This window comes from Aquila chrysaetos, chromosome 3 (assembly GCF_900496995.4).
Source record: "Aquila chrysaetos chrysaetos chromosome 3, bAquChr1.4, whole genome shotgun sequence".
NCBI classification, from domain to species: Eukaryota; Metazoa; Chordata; class Aves; order Accipitriformes; family Accipitridae; genus Aquila; species Aquila chrysaetos.
This window is the reverse complement of record NC_044006.1, coordinates 47,326,185-47,348,355: the sequence shown is the minus strand read 5'-3', so window position 1 is coordinate 47,348,355 and position 22,171 is coordinate 47,326,185. Positions and strand designations below refer to the sequence as shown.

Genomic DNA, 22,171 nt, shown 5'->3' with positions numbered 1-22,171 from the left:
ACAAGCATATTGGCAAGCATTGTTCATTTAAATGTTGTAAATAAATCTGTAAATAACTACCTCCTAACACTGTGTGCAAACATTTTGGAAACTATTTCCCCTAGGCTTTTTGTTCCTAATTGCAGGACTAATGATAATGACCAGGATAGATGAAGTGAATATTAACAAACATGTCTCATACTGGCAATGTAATACTTTATTGGTAGTAACAGTGATATTGATATGAATTGGTAATAAGCATACAACTGGTATCAACAGCATCACAAACTTTTATGCACACTTGTTTGCTTTGGGATGTTAACCTTTCACCACCCTTTCAGTGGTTACAATTAGATGGTTTAAGATCACATCTTAATACGTATCAGGCTACGTAAGATTTTTGCCGGATAGAAATATTTTATTGGGAAAGCCTGCTCTTCAATTTGTATTTAATCAAAAGGTACATTTAACTTTCAGTAAATTCAAATCAAATCAAACGAGGTAAGCATTTCTTCCAATAACTAATCAAATATTTTTCAGGGTACATGTACTTAAACACATCTGTGTGAAGCACCATCTTGGAAAGCAAGGGGGCTTTGGGTTTTTTTCTTTCTGTTGTTTGCTTGGTTTTTTTTTTAATTTATTTTTTAATCTAACATGTTTCCACTTTAAAAAGAAACATAACAGCATAATAGGCAAGTCTGGCACCACAGGTCTTACAGTTTCAGTCTCAGTATTCTTTGCTACTGTTCTACTACCAGATCCATGGTCCCTTCAGATCATCTCAGACTTCGCCTTTCAGGAGGCTTTGACCAGACTCTCACAGCTCTCACCACACATTTCCAAGTGCCTCATGCTACTATACAAATACTTCATGGATACGTGCAGTTTTTCATTACTACTGGAAAGAAAAAGCACTATAAACCTCTTGAGAAATGATTTCATTATTTAACTTAAATTCTCAGGTTTGTACCTTCAGTCATTTCACATCTTTCATTTACTTATTTATGAGCATCAGCCCCCCAAACAGTTTATGTAATGTAGCCACTTATTCTATCAGCCATCAAAGTAGCAGTGGCACATTATTTTAAATTCCTATTTTGTCTGTAACTATCCTGTGTCTTTTCAGTTAATGTTCAACGTATAATGGAAAGATGACCCCTTGTGCAGAGAGAAAAGCTATTTAATGAAGGGGAATGATTCCAAAAAATATATATTCTTTAACCTTTATTCAGGATGGTAAGTACAATTTTAAGGAATTGAGTTTTAAAGGTTATAAAAACTTGGGACCTAGAAATAATAAGATTTTTTTTTTTTTATTTTAATCCTGCAGCAGCTCTCACTCCCTCCAACAGTCTTTCATTTTTCCATCTGACCTAGTCACACTCCCTATTGATTTCTAATGTTATATTTCACCCCTGACCTCGTCTACTGTATTAAGACTTCACTAATCATCAAACTGAACTTTGTTCTAGTGTGCAGGGCTACACTACAAATAGACATGATAAAAATAATATTTTGGAATAGAGGGTCGAAAGGATGTGCACTGCTTTGCCTTGTTGGATTCAGGCACTCTGCACCCTTGCTCCCTGCATTTCAGCCAAACTAGTGACATTTCAAGGATAAAGGCAACAATTAGTTTCTTACTTCTATTTCTACAGATTCATGCAGCTTCTTACAGGTGGCTGAGAAAGTTTCCGAAGTGCCAAATTCAAAATACCAAAATTTGTTCTTCATTCTGAAACAAGAAAAAAAGAAAAGAAAAAAGAAAGATCTTATTCACTATCAATATGTGACAAAAGTGATCATCCTGTCTTCCATTATAAGTAATGGCAAAGGCTTGGGAACATGTGACATCCCATTTGAAATAGATGAGCTCATAATTTTCAAAGCTTAAATGTTGGTGTCAAGTTGTATGATATCCCCTAAAGGGATAACAGGAATGTGTTGAACTGACAGGTTCAAATGTACCTTTGACTTTTCTTTTTCAGTGACTATCAGAATATTTTTTGTCACTTAACCAGTGACATGCCTCAGAAAAATGGATCGATTTCTTGTCTTACACCTACTATATGATTTCTGATTCATGGTTAAAATCTCTATCCTGCAGAGTACTAGAATGTGCAAGCAGGGCATTCTTATCATGAAGAAGAACCAAGACCAAAATGTAGCTTGCCTTAAGTTAGCTAAAGGTAAAGGTAAATGCTTATTGTTCTTGATGACAGATGAGATAGATATTCAAAGAAAATAAAAATTCCAGATCTAACAGTCTGTAGATATTTTGCAGTACGAGAGCTGTATTACCAGGTAATTAACTCATAGACACATTTTAAATGGGTGATGGGACCTGCATCTTGAAGTTCATTAACAGATTCTACAGAAAAATAAAACTGGATATAATGCTAGTAAATTGCTTAGTTTAACATGACAGCAGGCAGAGATTACACTTTTTTTCTTCTTAAATACGTAAAGACTGCACTTCTGTTTTACCAGATTTATTGCATACTGTTAAATACAATCATGACAGCAACAGTACTATTTCAAATAAGTATGTGCAGTTTTGTTGAACTCTCATGAGTAATTATTATTCTGTAACAAAACAAGAAGCTAAACTAAAAAAAAAAAAGACACTGAATTAGAATTCATTATTCACACTTAGGAATCAGATATGAACACAGTTCATCCACTTGTATAAACTGTTCTCTGACACAGACACAGCACAGTGTGCTTGGAACTTGAAAATGACTGAGTTTGCATGAGCTAGAAGTGGAGAAGAGTGAAACACAGACGTAGATGACTGTCAAACATGTCAGCAAAAGTACAAATCCTACCCTTGGTACTTATTCCCCAAATTACACATAAAAGTCTGCTTAGAGGCTCTTAAAGTCGACTTAATGGCTCTTAAAGTCACAAAGGGAGAAGGGGTACTACAGTACTGGACATTCCCAGAAACCTGCTGGTGTGAGAGCCAGCAATTCCTGGTGCAGTACTAGAGGTGCGTGAGGATGTCCAACCTGGCAGCCTGCATGGAGTGGGGAACAGAAGAATAATAAGAAAGTGACACATTTCTGATGAAAAAGTTACAGGCATTTCCAAAGGTTTTTTTCACAGAAAATCTGAAAATGTTTGGAAACAAATATTGAGAACCTGCTCTGGGATAAACGGCATATTCTCAAAAGAGCTCCAACAGCCAGAAGGGCTCAGACCAGATTCAGCTTCCAGACTCCAAGTCTGTGAGTGGAAGTGATGTGATGCATGTTGCTTCTATACCTGCAGATTAGGTAGCACACTGACATGCTGACCTGGGATCAACCGCTCTATTTATGCCAATGTATACAAAGAAATGTAGAGTCCTTTAATTTCCAAACAAATGTGAAAAAAGTCCTGAATTCCTATTGGGTCCCTTTGGAAAATCTGGATGCAGCTATTTTCCTGCTACTTTCTACACAGGGATTAAGAATAATGAAAAAAAAAAAAACCCAAAACCTGATGTAAGTATTCAGAAAAATACTTTGTCATTGCTTTTGATCTTATTATTGAGTAAGATCAACAAGCCTTTGCATCTTCTCCTTTGAGAGCCCTTCCTCTTGCTATTCAGTTATTTTTACCCCAAATGAAGCATTTTTTCTTTTCCTTTATTGAAAAGCCTGCTTTAAATTGACTTATTAGCACTGTATATAATAAACTCTTTGACTTGCACAAAGATAAAATAGATATATTTTAGAGTAATCCAGAATACATTGTGTCAAATTCATGTATTTTGAGTTCAGCCAAACAAAACCCAGCATTGTCAGTGCATTCAAGGTTTACTGGAAAATTTCAATCTATAAATCAAAACCTTGTAGAATTATAAGACAGAAGATTAAGTACATTTATCAGGTGAAGTTTTGATGGTAGACATATTTCTTGTCATTGTATTATACCTTATAAGATTCTATTAGGCCAAAAAATGGAGTCTTGTGAGCCTGTTCTCCTTTCTCTAGTTGACTATATCTCTGTTTTTAAGGATAGAAAGACAACCTACCTGACAGCTTTTCCAATACAAAGATAGATGTAGATACAAATAATTTTATTCTTCATTTTCAAAAGGATTTACTAACTCCCTTTACCAGCCATGAAATAGATTAGATTGCATGTTTTTACTCAAATGCACTATATTTTTTATTGAACAGAATATTGTATTACAACTTTACTTAAACATACAAAACAAAGTTAAATGTAAAGAAATCAAGACAAATTATACTAAAATTTCCATAAGCAAGACCAGTCTTATAGTAAATATTATAACTTTTCTAATATTAAAAAAAATCTCTAAATTCCTATCTTCCACTTGCATTCCTCTTTCAAACAGGTGAAGCTTATCTGCTTATCAAGACAGCAGCAAATAGTAGAAGAGTCCATTTAGAAGATTAATAAAATACTCTCATGGCCATTCTAATTTCTTTCACAATGGTGTAAGTAAATTTTAGATTGGTAAACAAATACATATTTAATGACAATTTTGCAGCATTGAAACTGTAAGAAACTGAATCACGGGCTTCTGTCATGTCTATTTTCTCCCTCTCCTAGAGGAGCTGATAATTTACACTTGTTCCCACATTTAATAAGAGATGACCGAAATAAAGATGAAGTCTGTTTCAGTAAGAAAAAAAAGTGCTATACAGTAGCACTTTTCTTTACAACACTGGTTTTGTTGGAATAGATTATTTTACAGGAAAGTGTTTTTGCATATGCTTCAAAGTGCATAGTTAAACTCTTAAACAACTTTGTGTTTGAAAATACAATATAAATAAAACATCAATCATGATTAAAGGCTGACCTATCTAATCCTGCTATTGGATTACAGAATGTCAAAATGTATACTGTCTATGGATGTAGGAACAACAAAACAAAACTGTACTTCCAAGAGCCTAAACACCTTTTATGCTGGCGGTGTTCCACACCCTCAAGTATTGGTCAATTTTCTGATAAGTGAGTAGAACAATCTTCTTAAACAGGGATGAAACAAATTGGCAAGACAGTATGGGAAGGCTAATACTGCCATTTCTTACAGTGTTTCTATACTGTGGATAAATATCAGACTTAGAAACTTGGATATGTTTCTTGGAAAAGTTCAGGCTAATATTTGGTAATCAAGGCAAAATGATCAAAATAGTCTGTGATATGGGTTTGCTCCATTATCAGTTAATCAGAAACCCCCCTACTGCTAAAACTATTTTATATAACCTTTCTGATTAAGCAATTACAAGGCATGTCATTGAAAAATTGTCCTGTATCTAAATATGGAAATAGTAACTACTTTATTCTACACCTGAAGAGCATCTATACTTCATTGCAGTATGCACACTCTGTCGGAACGTGCATAACAATAGACCAGCTATAGGCTGCTAATAAAAGGTCATGACAATAAAACAGGAGTATCTTTAAATTTAAGAAACAAATTAATATGCTGGTGTTAAGGGTCTACAGTTGGGGCAAGAGCTTATTGCTACATTTGTAAGTTTGTCACACTTTCTACCACATTCTATTTATACTTCTTATATTTACTATTTATATTTATTATATTTATTTCTACTTTATTTTAATGATGCAGTGTCAAGCTTCAATGACTTGAGCTAAAAAATTCTACATCAGGAAATTTCTGACTGGAATTTTTATAAAATTTCAGCTGAAATACTTTGACCATTTTTGAAAATGACTGGAGAAAAACATGTATATTTGCTTATATTAAGTGTGTTTGATAACATACACTTTGAACTGTTTTAATACAGCTACACTTTCAGAGCAGAGATTTTAAATTTAGCACAATGATGGCCTTGCATCAAGAATATTCCTCCGGCCATCTGCATGAAAATACATACAGAATTTAACTATATTATGACCATTTGGAAATACTCTCTGGGAAAGCTTTATTTTCAATATTCTCATATAGCACAGAAAGAACAAATTTTTGTCTCTAATTCTGTCATCTTTTAACCTTTAACCTATACAAAATATAGATTTTTACCCATGAAACTACTAGAATTCTTAATTTTTCCAAGGTAAATTCCTTTAAAATTCCACTGCCAGGCAGCACTTGATTTCCTCCATAAACTATACTGTTCCTCAAAATACAATTCCTAAGCACTGCCCTCTGAAAACATTTTTTTTAAAGTATTCCAATTATGTTGCAGAAATACTGTTTGTTTGTCAGTGAGTGTCAAGAGTTGGTCTCAGTCTGTATCATAAACTCATACAGTTTCCAGCATAAAGCTCCCATTCTAAGAGTAGTATTGATGAACAGCAGTGTACAGAATGTAACGAATTTAACAAAAAAAAAAAAATCCCATGGGAGAAAAAAAAAAAGGAAAAGTAGGAAAGAAGCCATATAGAGTGGATGCTTATCATCTTATTCACAACATTTCTGGAAGGTCCTCAGAGCCACAGATTCAGGGTAAGTATATAAAAGGAACAGGTTTCTCTGGCTCCCTTTTCCCTCTTGTTCACTCTTTTCTCCTCCATTCCAAGGAAATGTGGAATAACGTGTAGAACCACCTCTGCAGGGAATTAAAAATACCAGAGAAGAGCGCAGAAAAGGTAGTGTGAGACAGAGGTGTATTTTCACAGAGGAGAAACTGTGAAGAGTCCAAAGGGAGAAAGTGGTTGACAAATATATGTGAAAAAAAAAGGAGATCATAATCAGGGAAAATAGAGGAATCAAGAAAGAGAAGAATGAAAAATAGATAGGAACCTAATTTCAAAATGCATTGAAGTTCTGCAATGCTGAAAGAAGAATGATGATAAAATGAAGAAGGGAAGAAAAAGAAAATAATCCTAAAGGAGATCCAAGTAAAATCACATATTTCTGAAGCCTGAAAATACGGATAATAAGGTCTAAAAATGAAATTGCGAGTATAGGAAACTCCATGCTGGGCAAAAAGGATGAACATCTGTTCCAATATTCTGTCACTGACAGTGGTTAGTACCAGAGACTTCAGAGAACAGTGTAAAACTCCATGTTGTATACATCTGGGAATAATCTAGCTTTAGGGAAGGTTTATTATTATTTATGATTCTATCAAATTGAAAGAGGGTACATTTAGACTACACGTAAGGAAGAATTCTTTTACAATGAGGGTGGCGAGGCACTGGAACAGGTTGCCCAGAGGGGTTGTGGATGCCCCAACCCTGGAATGTTCAAGGCCAGGCTGGGTGGGGCTTTGAGCAACCTGATCTAGTGGAAGGTGTCCCTGCCCATGGCAGGGGGGTTGGAACTAGATGATCTTTAAAGGTCCCTTCCAACTGAAACCATTCTATGATTCTATGATTTTAATTCAGTTTGTGGACATTTACACCATGAAGCAATATGGGGGGGGGGGGGCAGCAAAAATTAGCCAAATTTATGAGGACAAATTACCCCTTTTAAAAAAAAAAAGGAAAATGTTGTTTATGTTAATCCATGGCTGTGTCTATTAGAGGTTGGAATTTTGTATTGCATTAAAAAACCCCAGCAACACAGAAGCCCTAGTGCTGGTTCCCAATGTATGGGGGAGAAAGTTTGTATGGGAAAAAAAGTTTCTAAGGTGTCTCCGAAGTTGCTGCTTTTGGTTTATTGAGTCCCAGCCTGTGAGACATACATTCAAGAGCAAGTGAAGTAAAACTTACAGCAGCTTGTATGTCATCGTGATTGTACTTTGTACTTCTCATAATAAAATGTGCTGATACATTGGATTTTATCTAATTAAATAAATACTCAATATCTGATAAAATAAATAAAACTTCCGTTGCTAAAAAATATTTTAATACTTCTTACAATTCAATATAAAGAATATTTTTATCAAGTCCTATCCCTCTCACAGAAATTTTCAACAGACAACATATTTTCCATCTTTTCTTACTGTTCATAAATCTATTATCTAGGTAATTTTATACTTTGGTAAAAATGATTTCATTGCAGCACATAATATATATTAATAAGAATGTATGACTTTTTCTAATGTTCTTCTTTTCTTTCCACTTCTGTCTTAACAATCATATAATTCCTGTTCTGCTTTATAATGAATCATACGCAAAGGTAAGGAAATAGCCAGTGGAGATGCACATCCATAAGAGATTTATGTGTGACTGGCATGATTTTAATAGAGACATCTTTGTCAATTTTTTCTTTTTCCATTACCAACTGTACTTATGGCAAATTTAAGTTTTAATCTCCTATGCCACATAGCGTAAGCAGAGATTGTATAGATCAGTGCAGAAAAGTTAAAATGCTGAACAGTTCCAGTTTTACACAATAAATAAAATTTTCACATTATCATACAATGATACCACTTGTAGTTGGAAAGCTACCCTATAAAAGCTTATACCATTAAGTAACACTGAGATCATTCTTCCTGACATTTTTTAGTTCTACTGCTGCAAAGCTGCATTTGACTCCATTTTCTCTCATGCTTTATAATACAGTTTTGCCCTGTAGCTCGCATTTCTGCATGCAGCTGGTCTGCAATCTCTGCTGTCCACCTGCCTGTCCCACTTCTCCAGCTCTCTGCCTGATTTTCTCCAAACTGTCTGCAGTTTGTTACAGCTATAACTACCATCCTACCCCCTTGCCTGTTCAGTTCTAGTCCTGCCTTCAGCTGCGCTCTCACATCTGTCCAAGAGCCCACTCCTGGACACCTTGCTCACTCTGACCACTTTCAGTAATAAACACAAATCATCAAGAGTTGAAAAGGGCCTCGCAGTACTGAGTGACTGGGGTATAAAAAAAGTAGATGACATTTAATGTGGATAAATGTAAAGTGATGTATAGACGAAAATAAAAAACAATCCTAATTTTACAAACAATAAGTTCTCAGGGACAAAGTCTTGGGCTTACAATAGCTGAATGAAGTGTTGGAGCACTGCTTAATAGCATTTGCATGAATTGTGTTATGATGCTGAATACTATATGCTGTTTTCCTTTCCCCAAAGGGGAAATGGGGAGGGGAGAGAGAGGGAAAAAAAAAAAAAAAAAAAAAAAAAAAAAAGAGAGAGAGAAGAGTATAATAGAACTGGAAAAATTACGGAGAAAGAAAGTGGGGACAATCAAAATATTGAACACCTTTTGAACTCTTCAGCCTAGAAAGATGATAAAAGAGAGATATAACAGAGTTCTCTCAAATCATGTATGCCATAGGGAGGATGAACAGGGCATGACTATTCAGCATCTCTCCCAAGAAAAAGCTAAGACAGATGAGAAGGACCTGGGAGGCAGTAGATACAACAAATGAAAGGTTTCTTGACACAGCATGCAATGAAGATGCTGAACTCTTTGCAACAGGATGCTAGAAGTTTACACCAGTTCAAAAAGTATTGGAGGGATTCATGGAAGAAGTAGCCACTGAAGTCCACATAACAAAAGCACCACAAATAAAGAAAAATATTCCATGTTACCCAGTTCTTCTCTTTTTAGACTTACTGGCTAGAAAACCTTTTGGCTGACACTGGATAGGTATTTTTATGTTCTTATGTTTCTGGTCTCAAGCAGATTTCCTCTTTTCTCTTACTTTCTTTGCTGGATTATCTATTTCTCCTAATAAATGTCTTGCCACCCTTTACCACTTCTTATCTTAGGCTCCAACTATGCATTTGGATTGAAATATTTGTACAGACAGTCCAGCCATGAGTACCAGTCAGTTCACACACTCCAGACAGGTACTGATGTTCCCGAACATCATCTGTTATCTGTATATTTGCAGACAAAAGGAGCAACAAATGCACCGGAGGTCTGTGCACTGTTTCCTGATTTTGTTGGGCTCCTGATCAGAATGTAAATTGTCTAGGTTTTTGAGAGAAATAGTAGCCATATTGGAAGCACTCCCTCTGCTAGAGCTACCAGAAAAAACATGAGCAAAACCAGGATGATAATCGTATCCATAACCCACATTCTTCACTTACTAACTATGAAACCTGTTCTCATTAGATTAACTATGATGCCTTTCTCACATACCCTCCTTACGCTACAGACTCCAGCAGAGAGAAGCCTACTACTAACATCTATACAGAAGAGAATCTTATCCTAAAATACAAGTAAAAATGCCCATATTGAAATATAAACAACACACTCCAATAATTTTAAGAGCCTCAGAGTATATGCTAGGTGCTATAATGCAAGAGGAACCCAGTGACTTTTGAGCTGTGCCTCAGGCTGCATCTGTTTTGTGCCAATATGCAATAGGATGTTCATGAGAAAAAAAGATCTGTATTTCTCCTAGAGTTATAGAAAAGTGGTACACTCAACTGAGACAAATTACAGGAGGTTAACCTACAGCACCTGGTATGAAAAACAGCTATTATAAAACACTGTGATACCTGACTGATACAGTTTACAAGATATTCCTCCATGTAAGAGGGTACGGTTTCTAATCTGTGATAGAAATATCTGTTTTAAATAAGGAATTCTGACACTTGCTTTTGAATAGATTCTGTTTTAACAACAGTTATTAGTAAGACCAAAAAAACCCACAGTTTAGTTTCTCAAAACATTTACTTAAAATTATCTTTATTATATCTGTGATTTATCTGTCATTTTGCTCCATTAAATGAACATTCCTGTAACACTTCTTAAATCCTTTGTGACCATTCCCCATCATGAAGATTTCTGCTTTTAACATTTTACTTATTTTTATCCACAGATTTCTCCTCGGTTTCGTTTTCAAATTCCCCAGTCTTGGGAGCAGATGCTGAGGCACCAATGACTCATTAATCTGAAGAGGTTTTTTATCACGAACAAAAATAAAGCCTATAAACAGTTCCACATTTACCAGCCTTGGTCATACTAGAGAACCAACACAGCTCTTTTTTTGGGGGAAAAAAACCCCACACCAAAAAGCCCTCTCTATATGTGTTATAACAGACCTACTATCTCAGAGCAAGGTCATACACCTTCACATTTCATCTTTAAATTATGTCAGACAAATAAAACTATTTTCCTTCCCCTTACCCACTAATATAGATTTGTAAAAGCAGATATGACACTGAGTAGTACTTAAATTAATGAGATCATTGTTAAGGCAGTTCAGAGGTTCAGGGACAGGTTTGCAAGGAGCAACTCCTCATTGGCTGCCTCACATGCACAATTGTAGCTCTGTTTTAGAAAACAAACAAACATATAAACCAGTTTTGTTTCCATGTAATGCAGGTGACTATATGTAATTAAATAAACTTTTTCTCTACCCAACATTTTAACTCCTGAAAAACTGCAGTATCTCAATCCTGCTATTCAATTCTTGCCAAAAAATCCTTCCATTCCCTTAAAATACTTGAAACACCATGCTTTATACCATTCCCCAAGTAGGACACAATGAGGAGATTAAGGAAAAAAAAAAAAAAAAGAAGTAAGCAATCAAATGCTGTAAGGGAAACAACAAGCAGCTCCACTGTGAACACACAGGAAAAACATCAGACTCTGTGTAGGAAAACATCTTTGACAAAATCTTTTCTCCTTAGGATCCCTCCAGAAATATTTAAACCTGACAGGATTGGGGACAGACTCTGCCTGTCTGACTGGGATTCACAGGACTTTAAACTTTCTTTTTTTTACTGATAGAGCAGATCTATGACTTGAGGAAGTCTCACCCTTTTCAAGCTTCATTGCCTCCCAATTCCACCCTTATGAGAAGACCACTTCTAAGTATGGGATGGCTTGCCTGGGATTCAGTTTAACACCATACTTAGGCATGTCAATGCATTTGTCTACCTGTGAAGTAGACAGCTGTATTCCCATTGAAGACAAAAGACATCTACTGAATGGAACTGAAGGTGTGATTCACCAGGCCTGAGTAAGCAGAATTGCCCTCCAGGCTTCAATGAGAGAAATAACTGGCTCTCCACTGACTACAGTGAGAGCATTGACAACCAGTTCATGTGTACATAGACACCTTTTGAGTCCTATATTGAGTTGTCTAATCTCAAACTGAAAACCTGTCTTGTTTCAAAACACTTACAGCTAGACAGAAGGAAAGATCCCCTTCCCTCAAACCCTACAAGATAAATATAATAACATTATTCCTCATTTTACTTGCTAAAAGAGAATTTAAAACCCATACCTTTACAAGTATTTAGGTGGGACAAGGCATTTAAGCATCCTTATACCTAAGGCTTTTAGTGACTTGCCACAGAAGAGCCCAAGATCTGAACCCAGTCCACCACCTATGTTCCCTGTAGCACCTTAAATGAAAAAGGCAACATAAGCTGTCCCTTCTCTCTAGTCTCATCTTCTAGGAATTTTCGAATAGGCATATAACCTGTCTTTCTCTCCAGGAAACGCATGGAAACTATGCTACTTCATCTCCTACAGAAAGGTTACAGCAGAGCTGCCAGCTCTCAGGTGCAGACCATTCAGGAGAGGACAGGCACGTGAAACACATGGGCCAAGCTTCATTCTCTTTGTGAAACAGTTCACAGTTACTAAATAAGAGTACATTCCTTTCTATTTTGTAGGGTAGGATGGGATGACTTTTGTTTTTAAAAGGCCACCGATTTTTTAGAAACCTGAAAATATTACAATTAATGCTATATTTGTGAGTCTATATTTTTAGGCAATGTTTTTTTCCCATGAAAACTGAACGCAGTCATCAGCTGTGGTTAAAAATGCTGTTCTGTAAATGTGCAGAGACTTCAGAATGCATTTTTAGAGTGACAGAAGGTCTTTACTTAGTAGAAATCAGGACTTAGCATTGAAAATGCACATGGTAGCTGTATAAATAATAAATTCTACTACTATAACTACTTACCACCTTACCCTTCAAAATACAAATTTAGAAAACTTTCTACACTGAACAGCACCTAAAAGGATGAGGCAGGCTGCCAGGCAGAGAGTAAAGCTAAGAACAGTGTAATGGTTTTGCTCCTCTGTACAAAGCTATGCGACCAGGAGTCATTCCACCAAAAATCTTGTTGGATTATTAGCAAATAACTCCTATGTACCCCGCATGTCATTGTTTCATTTATTAGAATGTTGTAGTGAGAACACGTTTTTTAATCCCTGTTCTCAATTACAATTTAAAATACATGCAATCAAGAAGAAATCGATTAATTTTCAAAAGCATACTTAAAATAAATCTGTAAAATGGTCCCCTATGTGCCTTCTATGGAATGTGCCGGTGATTATATACATTCAACTTTGGGGAAGTCCATAGACAGAGACCCTTTTCACAGGGATAGACACAAAGATCACTTCAAGAAATCTCTGCCTTTCTAATTTTTGGATAATCATATGGTACAGGAATGGTATATTTACCACCAATGTCTAGCAGGGAGAGAATTGATGAGGAATCAACCTTTATGGGTGGTGATTCTAAGCTATCAAGTAAGCCTTGTAATTAGACCTGTGCTTCTGCCTAAATTATATTTGTCTTATACTACAGCTCCATATTGCATTTCTAATCACTACTTCACCCCAGCTTTTAAAAATCTCTCACAGCTCCATGCTACCAGCTGTTGTTTTCTTTCCTAATGCACTTCACTTGCAAGGAACCCCCCCCCCCCACCCCCCCCCCCAACCACCAAAACATCCCCCCCCCCCCCCACCCCCCCCCCCCCCCCCCCCCCCCCCCCATTTAGATTTCTTTGAACCTCATCCTTACTCACTGCTTTTCAGCTCCTGAGACAAATGGAAGCAATCATTCTTTGCTTTAAAGTCAGTAATACTTTAGACTTAAACTTGTTAAGGGAATCAAACATGGTCAATGAGGATACTGTCATCTGGAAGCATTGATCTGATTTCTTCAAATTTGCAGGATTCCAAAGACTGGTTGAATTGAAAATTGCACCAGTTTAATCAGTTTTCTAAACTTAAACACACAAGTACAGATTGGTGTATGCTATTAAATTAAGAAATGGAAATCAAAGTAGCTACTCCTATATACAGAGATAAAATGAAGCACTTCAATGCTTGCAGAATTGGGACTCTATTTCAGTATGAAACTTTGTAATTTTAGGTTAGTTAATAATTTTCTAACTGATCTAAACTAAGCCAAATTAAGCCACTCTTAAATGAAAGTTCAAATATATCTACTTTATCATTTGTTCCAGTTCAATCATTGTATAGATTGAATTAACAACGTTACCAGAAAAAGACAAAACCAACAGACAAAACTTATATTAGACTAGCACAATATTTTTATCTAGACATGTTATTTGACATACATAAAACGTCAGCTGCACATGTTTTGTTAACATACATGCATAACTTTTCCTGAACTGTGAACATATCACTAAGGAAATACAAATCATCAGCACATAAAGTGCTGCTTCACAGAGTTCACTGTAGTTACATGAGAAGTGCAGGTAACGCTTCCACTGACGCTCGTCATTGTATAAAGCTCACAGAATTTAGCTTGAAGGCTTGGCTTTCTTTCAAAAACCAAATCTTAAGAGTATATTAAAGTATAAAAGCCTAGCATCTAAAACAGGTCTTCAAAATGTATTCTGCAATCAAGTTTTTAGGGCTGAAGAAAAGTAGTAAAAACCATAAAATATAGTTCTACAATATTACATCTGAGACAGGGCAAGCGAACTTTTCCAAATCTTAACAAACAAAAAAACCTCAGAGAAATCATGTATGAAACAGTCTGTAAAATTTTCTGCTTGGGACTTCACAACAGCATATACTAAATTCTTAAGTAAAAGCTTAGCATGCCGACTACAAAAGACATGCTTTAAAAAAAATAGGGTGTACCAAAATTTTTCAGCTTTTCAACTGAGAGCACACAGTTACCCATCATTTTTCATTTTAAAGTTGAGTGAAGAACTAGGATGAAGTATACGCTGAAATTCTTAGCTTTTCTGTAGTTCCTCTGCATCAGTCTACAAGTACAAAGGGGCAGTAAAAATTATTATTGTTGTACAATATATAACAAAGTCCTAATGACTCTTACCTCACAGTAATGCAATTTTTCTGTTGTTTAGAGACTTGGCCAGAGAAAGGGAAGATACTGGAATATTTCTTCTTCCCATCAGTTTTCAGCTATGTAGCATGGTGCCGAGGCTGAATCAAATGTCAGCGTAGGATTAATGATTTAGCTGGTAGGAGAGGTGGCATAAGACACGCGTAGGATTTGAAATACAACTTTCAGGTTTTAAAGATCCATATTTGTGCATTCTTGTGTAAGCCCTAGAGCTGACTGCAATTATAGTTTTCAGGTAAGAGGTACATGTTTCTGTGTTAAGATATAAGCAGCACATAAACCAAGTATAACTCCCTTCAGAGAAAGGGGTGAAGAGGAGGGAAAAAGCCAAGCCTGTTTAGTGAAAACAGTGCTGTTTTCAGTAGACAACAGAGGCTATTATGTTACAGCAGAACTATAAAATGCTTTCTGAAAAAAGGTCTTATCTTTGCAAGTGGACTTCAATAAAATGTTCCTGCAGAATTTTCCTAAGTAGTAATTACAGAGTATGTGTTTGTAATTAGTACAAAAATGTGGCTTTATCTCTAAGTAGGAATATTATTAACATACCAGCTCTACTTTTGTAAGTTCCACGAGAACATGCCAAAGAATGATTTTGGTGACCCATCTTTTACATTCATAGCCCTATTATGCCTGACAGTCTTTTGTATAAACCTAAGTCATTTTCCAGACAGGTTACCTCTAGGAAATAATGAACATATTACTTTTTCTTTAACTGTGTCTCTACATGTGGCAGTATGCTCAGGAGCATTTCTTAAAGTTTGTCTCATTTTGAAAATACTTCATTCCAGCATCTTAGCCTGCCTTTTCTCTGAGTTGTTCCTTAGAGCTAGATATTTGCTGTGTGTACAAAGTATCATGAGCAATTGTCACGTGATAAATTACTGTTTTCATCCATCAAATATTAAAGCTGCTCACTACTGACCTTGAGTCCACTTATGCTCCCACAGCCGTGGCCCTTTTCTAAGTCAGCAGGGTACAGCTGGCACAAATTCAGCCAAGCAACCAGATTCATACCTGTTCACAAAAGTTGGGACTTTTAAAAGTGCTGTGTTTCATGTGGTACAACCGGAGGCTTGACCACTCTTGAGAAAGGTGTCCAACACCTGAACACTCCTAGTGAGGAGTATTACCTGCTCACATTGATTTGCAGCAAAGTATTTCTCAGTAAGTATTTCCACTTAACATTTACTCTCAGGGAACCTGTGTAGTGGGAGATATTTACGAGTTGCTTTCAGCTTCAAAATAAATCACCTCTAATTCCTCTAAGTGAAATCAATCAAAAGTCTGTAAAAAATGGACTGGTTGTTTGGTCGATTCTGGCAGAAAAGTAAACAGCACTTCAGCTTTTCTCCACCATTAAGGTCTAAATGGCCTAGAAAGTAAATCAATATCTCCAGTCAGCCTTCTGGCTATTGTTTAGCCAGTATATATGGATTTTCTCTACCTTACTGCGCTCCTTTGGGACTAACCTGTAATCCTCAGAGAGTAATAATAAGTTCGTTATCTAGTTCAGCTCTCTGTTGTACATTTAAATGGACCACATCCATCAGCAGCACTTGTTAAAGGACAATGACATCCCATTCAACCTATCTCACAGTGAAAATACTTGCAATACCTATGGAGAAAATTATTATAAAAATCTTATTTGTTGTCAGGTTATTAAAAATGAAATATCACAAATGAGGTAAACAGTAAATAAGGATTTTTCTTATATGTGTAACATTGTTTCTTTGTTAATGAGTTAAATTGTGGTGAAGTTTATTTCTGTCATACATCATGCAATCTTTCATTATTCATATCAATCTGTTTCAAATATTTCTGGTTAAATACCGCTGCAAAGCAGGCAGCTGTCAGAACCAATCAGCACTTATTTTTCATTTCTGAGCTACCAGATGTTTGCTGGACTAAAATGATTTTCCCTCCTTCTACCTAGGAGTGCACAAGAAAGCTCTCTCATTTTTAAACACTGAAGTTTTAAAAGGTTGTACTCTCGGATCACAGAATCTGTGCTGTGCTCTCAGCCAGGGAGAGTTACGGTCTCTGATCTGAGCACTCCATTTTATTGTGTACACACATTTTCTCTGATAAAGGTATAGAGTCCATCACAACATGACAAACAAAACATTAGTTTTACAGCTTTTACACTGAACATTTAAAAAAACCCCAAACTAGTAACTGTTCTCTAGATGCTCTGAGTATTTAAAAAACCAAACACTTACTACTTACTAGTTGCTGTGACTAGATCCATACTGTAAATTATGCACATGAAGACTGCTGTCTGCTGGGGAATGTGCTTCATTTTATCTACAGCCTCATAGTCAGCCCTCAGAGGGGTTACACAAATATACATAAGAGTCAGCCACAACTGCCACACGGCCACAGGTTCTTTTCTCTAATTCAGGAATTATTAGGGAGAATGAAACAGGAAAAGGATGGGGGCTATGGCTCTATTCAGGCAAGTGGTTTGAAGAGCAATAGTTTCTATATTAAGTAACCTTTCTTTTTTTCTTTCAGAATTGCCCATCCGGATTGCAACCACATTTAGGTGAGTGACAGTCTTCAAATCAAAAGGAGAGTTGAGAGAGAGTCCTAAATAAAGATTAAGGAATTGATCCTTAAAATGGATCATCTAAATTCAGAGGTTAAGTCCAAACAGCAATGCTGTACGGAAGGACAAATGGAACTTTATGACCATGGCAATTCCCAAAATGCAGCTTTAGTCTCTGGTGAGCTGCTGTTAGTACTGGGATCACCACTAGGTGACAGCTAGAGAGCACCCAGAGCTCCCCTGATGTTCTAACAACTTTGCTCTGGTCCTAAAGCAATTCACTTGGTTTGGTGAAGTTTTTTAGATCACTCCACACAGCACTGTAATGAAAAACAACAGAACTTAAATTCCTACGTACATGTCACTTTGAAAATATCCATTAACGTTGTGTGAAATAATTAATGCTTATAGATCTTAAAAATGGAGCCTTAAAGTCTTCTGAATGTCACCGATCTTTGGCAAAGAATGAGGTCTAGTAAAAAGACAATTCAAAGAAATCAAAGCCACAGAATGGAGTGCCTGAAAAAGCATCCCAAAAAGTGTCCTTCAAAAATGCTTCACAGAAATGGTTCTTGTCCTTTCTCTTTTGGTATGCAAGATGTACATTAAAAATAAATCTCTCCTCTACTTTTCCATAGGACTTGGGGGTTCACATCACTGTAAGAAACCAGTGACGAGATTGATATTCTACGTATTTGTTTGCTTTTGGTATTCTTATTGTGGGATCCTGTTCCCCTTGTCATGTTTGTTCTCAGGGAACTGTAGTGGCAATGACTTGTGAGACAATTCTTTCACCCATTCATTATGCCTACTGATAAGCATTTCTATTCTTCATTCCTACATCAAATCTACCTACTTGCAGCTTCTGTGCCTTGTAATAATATCTTCATCTACTAAACCAAATAACCTTTTGCAATTAAATGACAGATCATGCAGATACTTGCTATGTTCATCTCATAATTTAATCTTCTCCTTTTTATGATGAATGATTAAGATTCAACTGTTTGGTGGCTTTTTCCCAACTTTTAACAATTTTTGCAGCTTTTCCAGGAACCTTTTCAATTTTCAGTGTTCTTTTTAAAGACTGGACACTAGGATTGCATACATCATCACAGCAATGGTCTCATGAACACCACATGAAGTTTAAAGAATCACCTTCCTACATATAAGCTTCATTCCCCTGCTCATAAAGCCAAAGATCTTATCTGCTCTCCAAGCCACAGAATCATCCTCAGAAGCTCCTATTCAGCTCATTACCAGCCATGACCATTTAGTCCTTTCCAGAGTCAATGTTCTCTAAAATAAGGTTCTTCATTCCCCACACGACCTACATTTGTTATTTCCAGATGTTTGACCTCCATTTAGCTATTTTAAAAACACACATAGACCAATTCATGCAGACAACTGTGTTATTGACCTTTCTTAATTATTATTTACCACTCTTCTGATTTTTATAAGACGAAAACTTTGCTAGCAATGTTTTCTTACAGCTCTCTGACAAAGACATTACATTACACTGTAAGAAATACTACTTAATTCTGTATAAATATTTTGGGGAGAAAATATGTGATAGTAATTATAACTATGGATTAGCCTGTGTAGGCTGTACACTTTTAGTTTGCATAACATGCTTATAAGAAAGTACTAGAAGCAGAATATACATAAAATGAGTTTTGGCTTTCATGTACCATATTATAGGCTCCTTCCAATCAATCGACTTTTAATCTCCTGTTACACTGAAAAATGCTGAAACCTAAATGCTATTAAAGAAACTAAAACCTTTAGATATTTCTTTGAAATAATGGTATCTTCTGTGTTCAGTTTTGTATCCTTATCTCACTCCTATTTAACAACAGTTTTGTGCAGGAACTAAATGGTCTTCACAAACTGCATAATTTGATAATTATTTTAGACACTTGTAATACTCACATATCCTACTAGTTGGTAAGGGAACTTACAGCCTAACATCTTGTATCCAGAATGAAATCTGACCCTGCTAATTCAAAAGTAAAATTCACACCTATTTCAATAAGGTCAGGATCTCAGTCTTGATCTTTCAAGGCATTAACCTAATGCACTCTTGGAAGTCTGATTTTAGCAGTGTTCTTTACTTTGTATAATGCATGTTTGTAAAACTTTTTTTCCTTTGGTTTCAGCCAGAGAGCAAGTAAAAAAAAAAAAATCAATTTGGTTATTTTTAAATGTGATTATGTTAAGAAAATAAGCTCTATATAAACATTCTCTTATTTCTTCACTTATCTGCTCCTGCTGTCTCTTGGGTCTAAAGCAGAATGTTTTACCCAAATGCTGGGACACAGGAAAGCAAGTTCTCTTCAGAGCATTGCTGATGAGTTGTAACGAGATACCCAAAGTTACCCATAGCTGAGTTTAAGTAAATGATTGAATTTTCAGAACTGATCACCATTCTCAGTTGATCAATATATGAACAGAAGTTTTGTGTTACAGATAAAAGCAAAAATGAGCAGTCTCACCAATGTACATAAAGCACCATGGCATCAACAAAACAGAAGCATTACAAGTGCTAACAATTATCAGAAGCACTGGCAACAAATCCTCCTGATGGAAATGGTTTTAAAGTTGAGGTAAATAGACTTTCCCTAGTGCTGAGTGCCCAACTTCAAGATGCTCCTGTTTTTCTTTGCTGTGCTTAGAGAATGTGAGAGAGTGGAATTTATTCTATGAGACAAGCAGTGTGCTCTGAGGGCAGGTGCTCTAGGTGCTGGCAGGACAGTCACCCCTCCAGGTAGACTTGCACAATGCATCCTGACAGCCTTAAGGCACCGTGGGAGATGTAGCCAGGATAGGTGATTTAATCATGGGGGAAATGGGACGACAGCACCTGAACTACAACTCCCTTGAGATATTGAGCACTTGGGAGCAGACAGACAGCTGTTGAACTTGAGAGACTTCTTAATTTTCTAACATTCCTCTTTTGAAAGAAATTCCCAAGCTCATGTCATGTAACTGAGAAAAAGGTGCTTGTGCAGGTCATGTGGCAGACTTTTGCTTTCAGGTAACCAAAGAAGTTTTCACAGCTGGGAATATGACTTTTAGCATCGTTTCCTTCAGTAGTAAGGCCTCTGCTGAATGTAATGCAGTGTCCTGGCCTCATATTCCCTCTGGGACACTACGTGTCAAGCTCGATCGACCATGGGCTTCTGGCACAAGGAGTTCTGTTTTAGGTTATCTAACTGAAGGCTAATCAAAGTAAACATAAAGACCTGGTAAGGAGTAATGACAGGCAGAGGGACCAAGTAACCTCATCTGTGAAGAGCAGAGCACAGGCAATCCTACCATCAAAGGAGAAAAAGTTCAGCACGTCCAGCAGAGGCCACCAAGGTGGTCGGGGTGGTGCATTTGTCCTATGAGGAGAGGCTGAGGGAGCTGGGCTTGGTTCAGCCTGGAGAGTAGGCAGTTTTGGGAGGGGAACAAATAACAGCCTGCTGGTGCCTATAGGACTAAGCCAGACTCTTCCCAAAGGTGTATGGTGGCAGAAAGAAACAGAGGGCATAAATTGAAATAAGAGAGGATCTGACAGGACATAGGATTTTTTTCCCACCAAAGATACCTGAAGGCACCAGAAGGCATGAAGGCACCAGAATAGTTTGCCTAGAGAGGTTGTGCAGTCTCCATCCTCTCAGATTTTCAAGGCCAGAATGCATAAAGTCCTGAGCAACCTGGTTGCCTCATAGCTGACCCTAGGATCTGGCCATGGACATGGGAGAGACCTGAAGTCCAGGATAATATTTGATGGCTCTGTGACTATGAGCAGGACTGTGAATCAAGAGGGTAAGGGCCTGTGTATATTCCACTAAAAAACATCAATCCTGATCAGCCAGAGAGAACGAACTGGACTGGGCCTTCTGTGTTCATCCTTGAGTGAGTGCTGATGATGTTTATCTAGGAGTTGGGTACGGCACTGTGCTCTGTGTTGGTAGGGTCACTGGCCCTGCAAACACCTCTGATGGCCTGGAGTTCCCACTCCAGGCATATACTGAAAACTTTTGAAAACAATGTTGGAGAAAACAGCCTAAGGAAATTTTATTGAATTTAACATTGACATTAAAAGCTTAAGAATCTGACTGAAAAATGTCAGGAGTATCTAGATTTGCTTTTAAAGTCTATTCATTCAATGAAAAGTATGGATGCTTAATGCCTGTTTGAGACAGGAACAAATGTCTCAATATTGCCATTTCCTCCCTGATAGAATTGCTAGTCTCTCATTAACTAGAGCAGGTACTTAAGTCTACCTTCGATATTTAAGTATCCTACAGTATCTTATTGCCCTTCATCACCATTTTAACCAAGGCCCTTACAATCTGAATGTACCTTGACCTCCCTTATGTACAGCAATTATATTGCTCTTATTTATAAATGAGGAATTCAGACACAGAAGAATTAATAACACCTGGAAAGTCTGTTCTTAAGAAGGCTGAATCTACAACTCAAAGTCTTCTGTTTTTACCACCACACCACATGTTTTTCTAGAGATTGGCACAGTTTTTAGCCATGGCAACAGTGAAGTAAATCTCAGGGAACACTCAGAACCTAAGTTCTCTCCCATTAAAACCGAAACTATTTATTTCTGGCAAAATAGCTGACAAGCACCCCCAGAATCTCGTAATTTAAAAAATGTAGATTAAAAGACACATTAGCAAAATCTACACATATGCCTAAGTGAATCCATCAATGTTAG

At 36.7% G+C, this 22,171-nt stretch overlaps 1 protein-coding gene across 7 annotated transcripts in view; it reads right to left on the bottom strand.

The window, feature by feature from the left end:
* The window catches only part of DGKB (diacylglycerol kinase beta), a 368,055-nt gene that overhangs the window by 84,418 nt on the left and 261,466 nt on the right, over nucleotides 1–22,171 (bottom strand). For all 7 annotated transcript variants that reach the window (XM_030010154.2, XM_030010155.2, XM_041122700.1 and 4 more), the window contains one exon: nucleotides 1,627–1,717. In XM_030010154.2, the coding sequence (XP_029866014.1) occupies nucleotides 1,627–1,717 (91 nt within the window). The remainder of the gene's footprint in view (nucleotides 1–1,626; nucleotides 1,718–22,171) is intronic.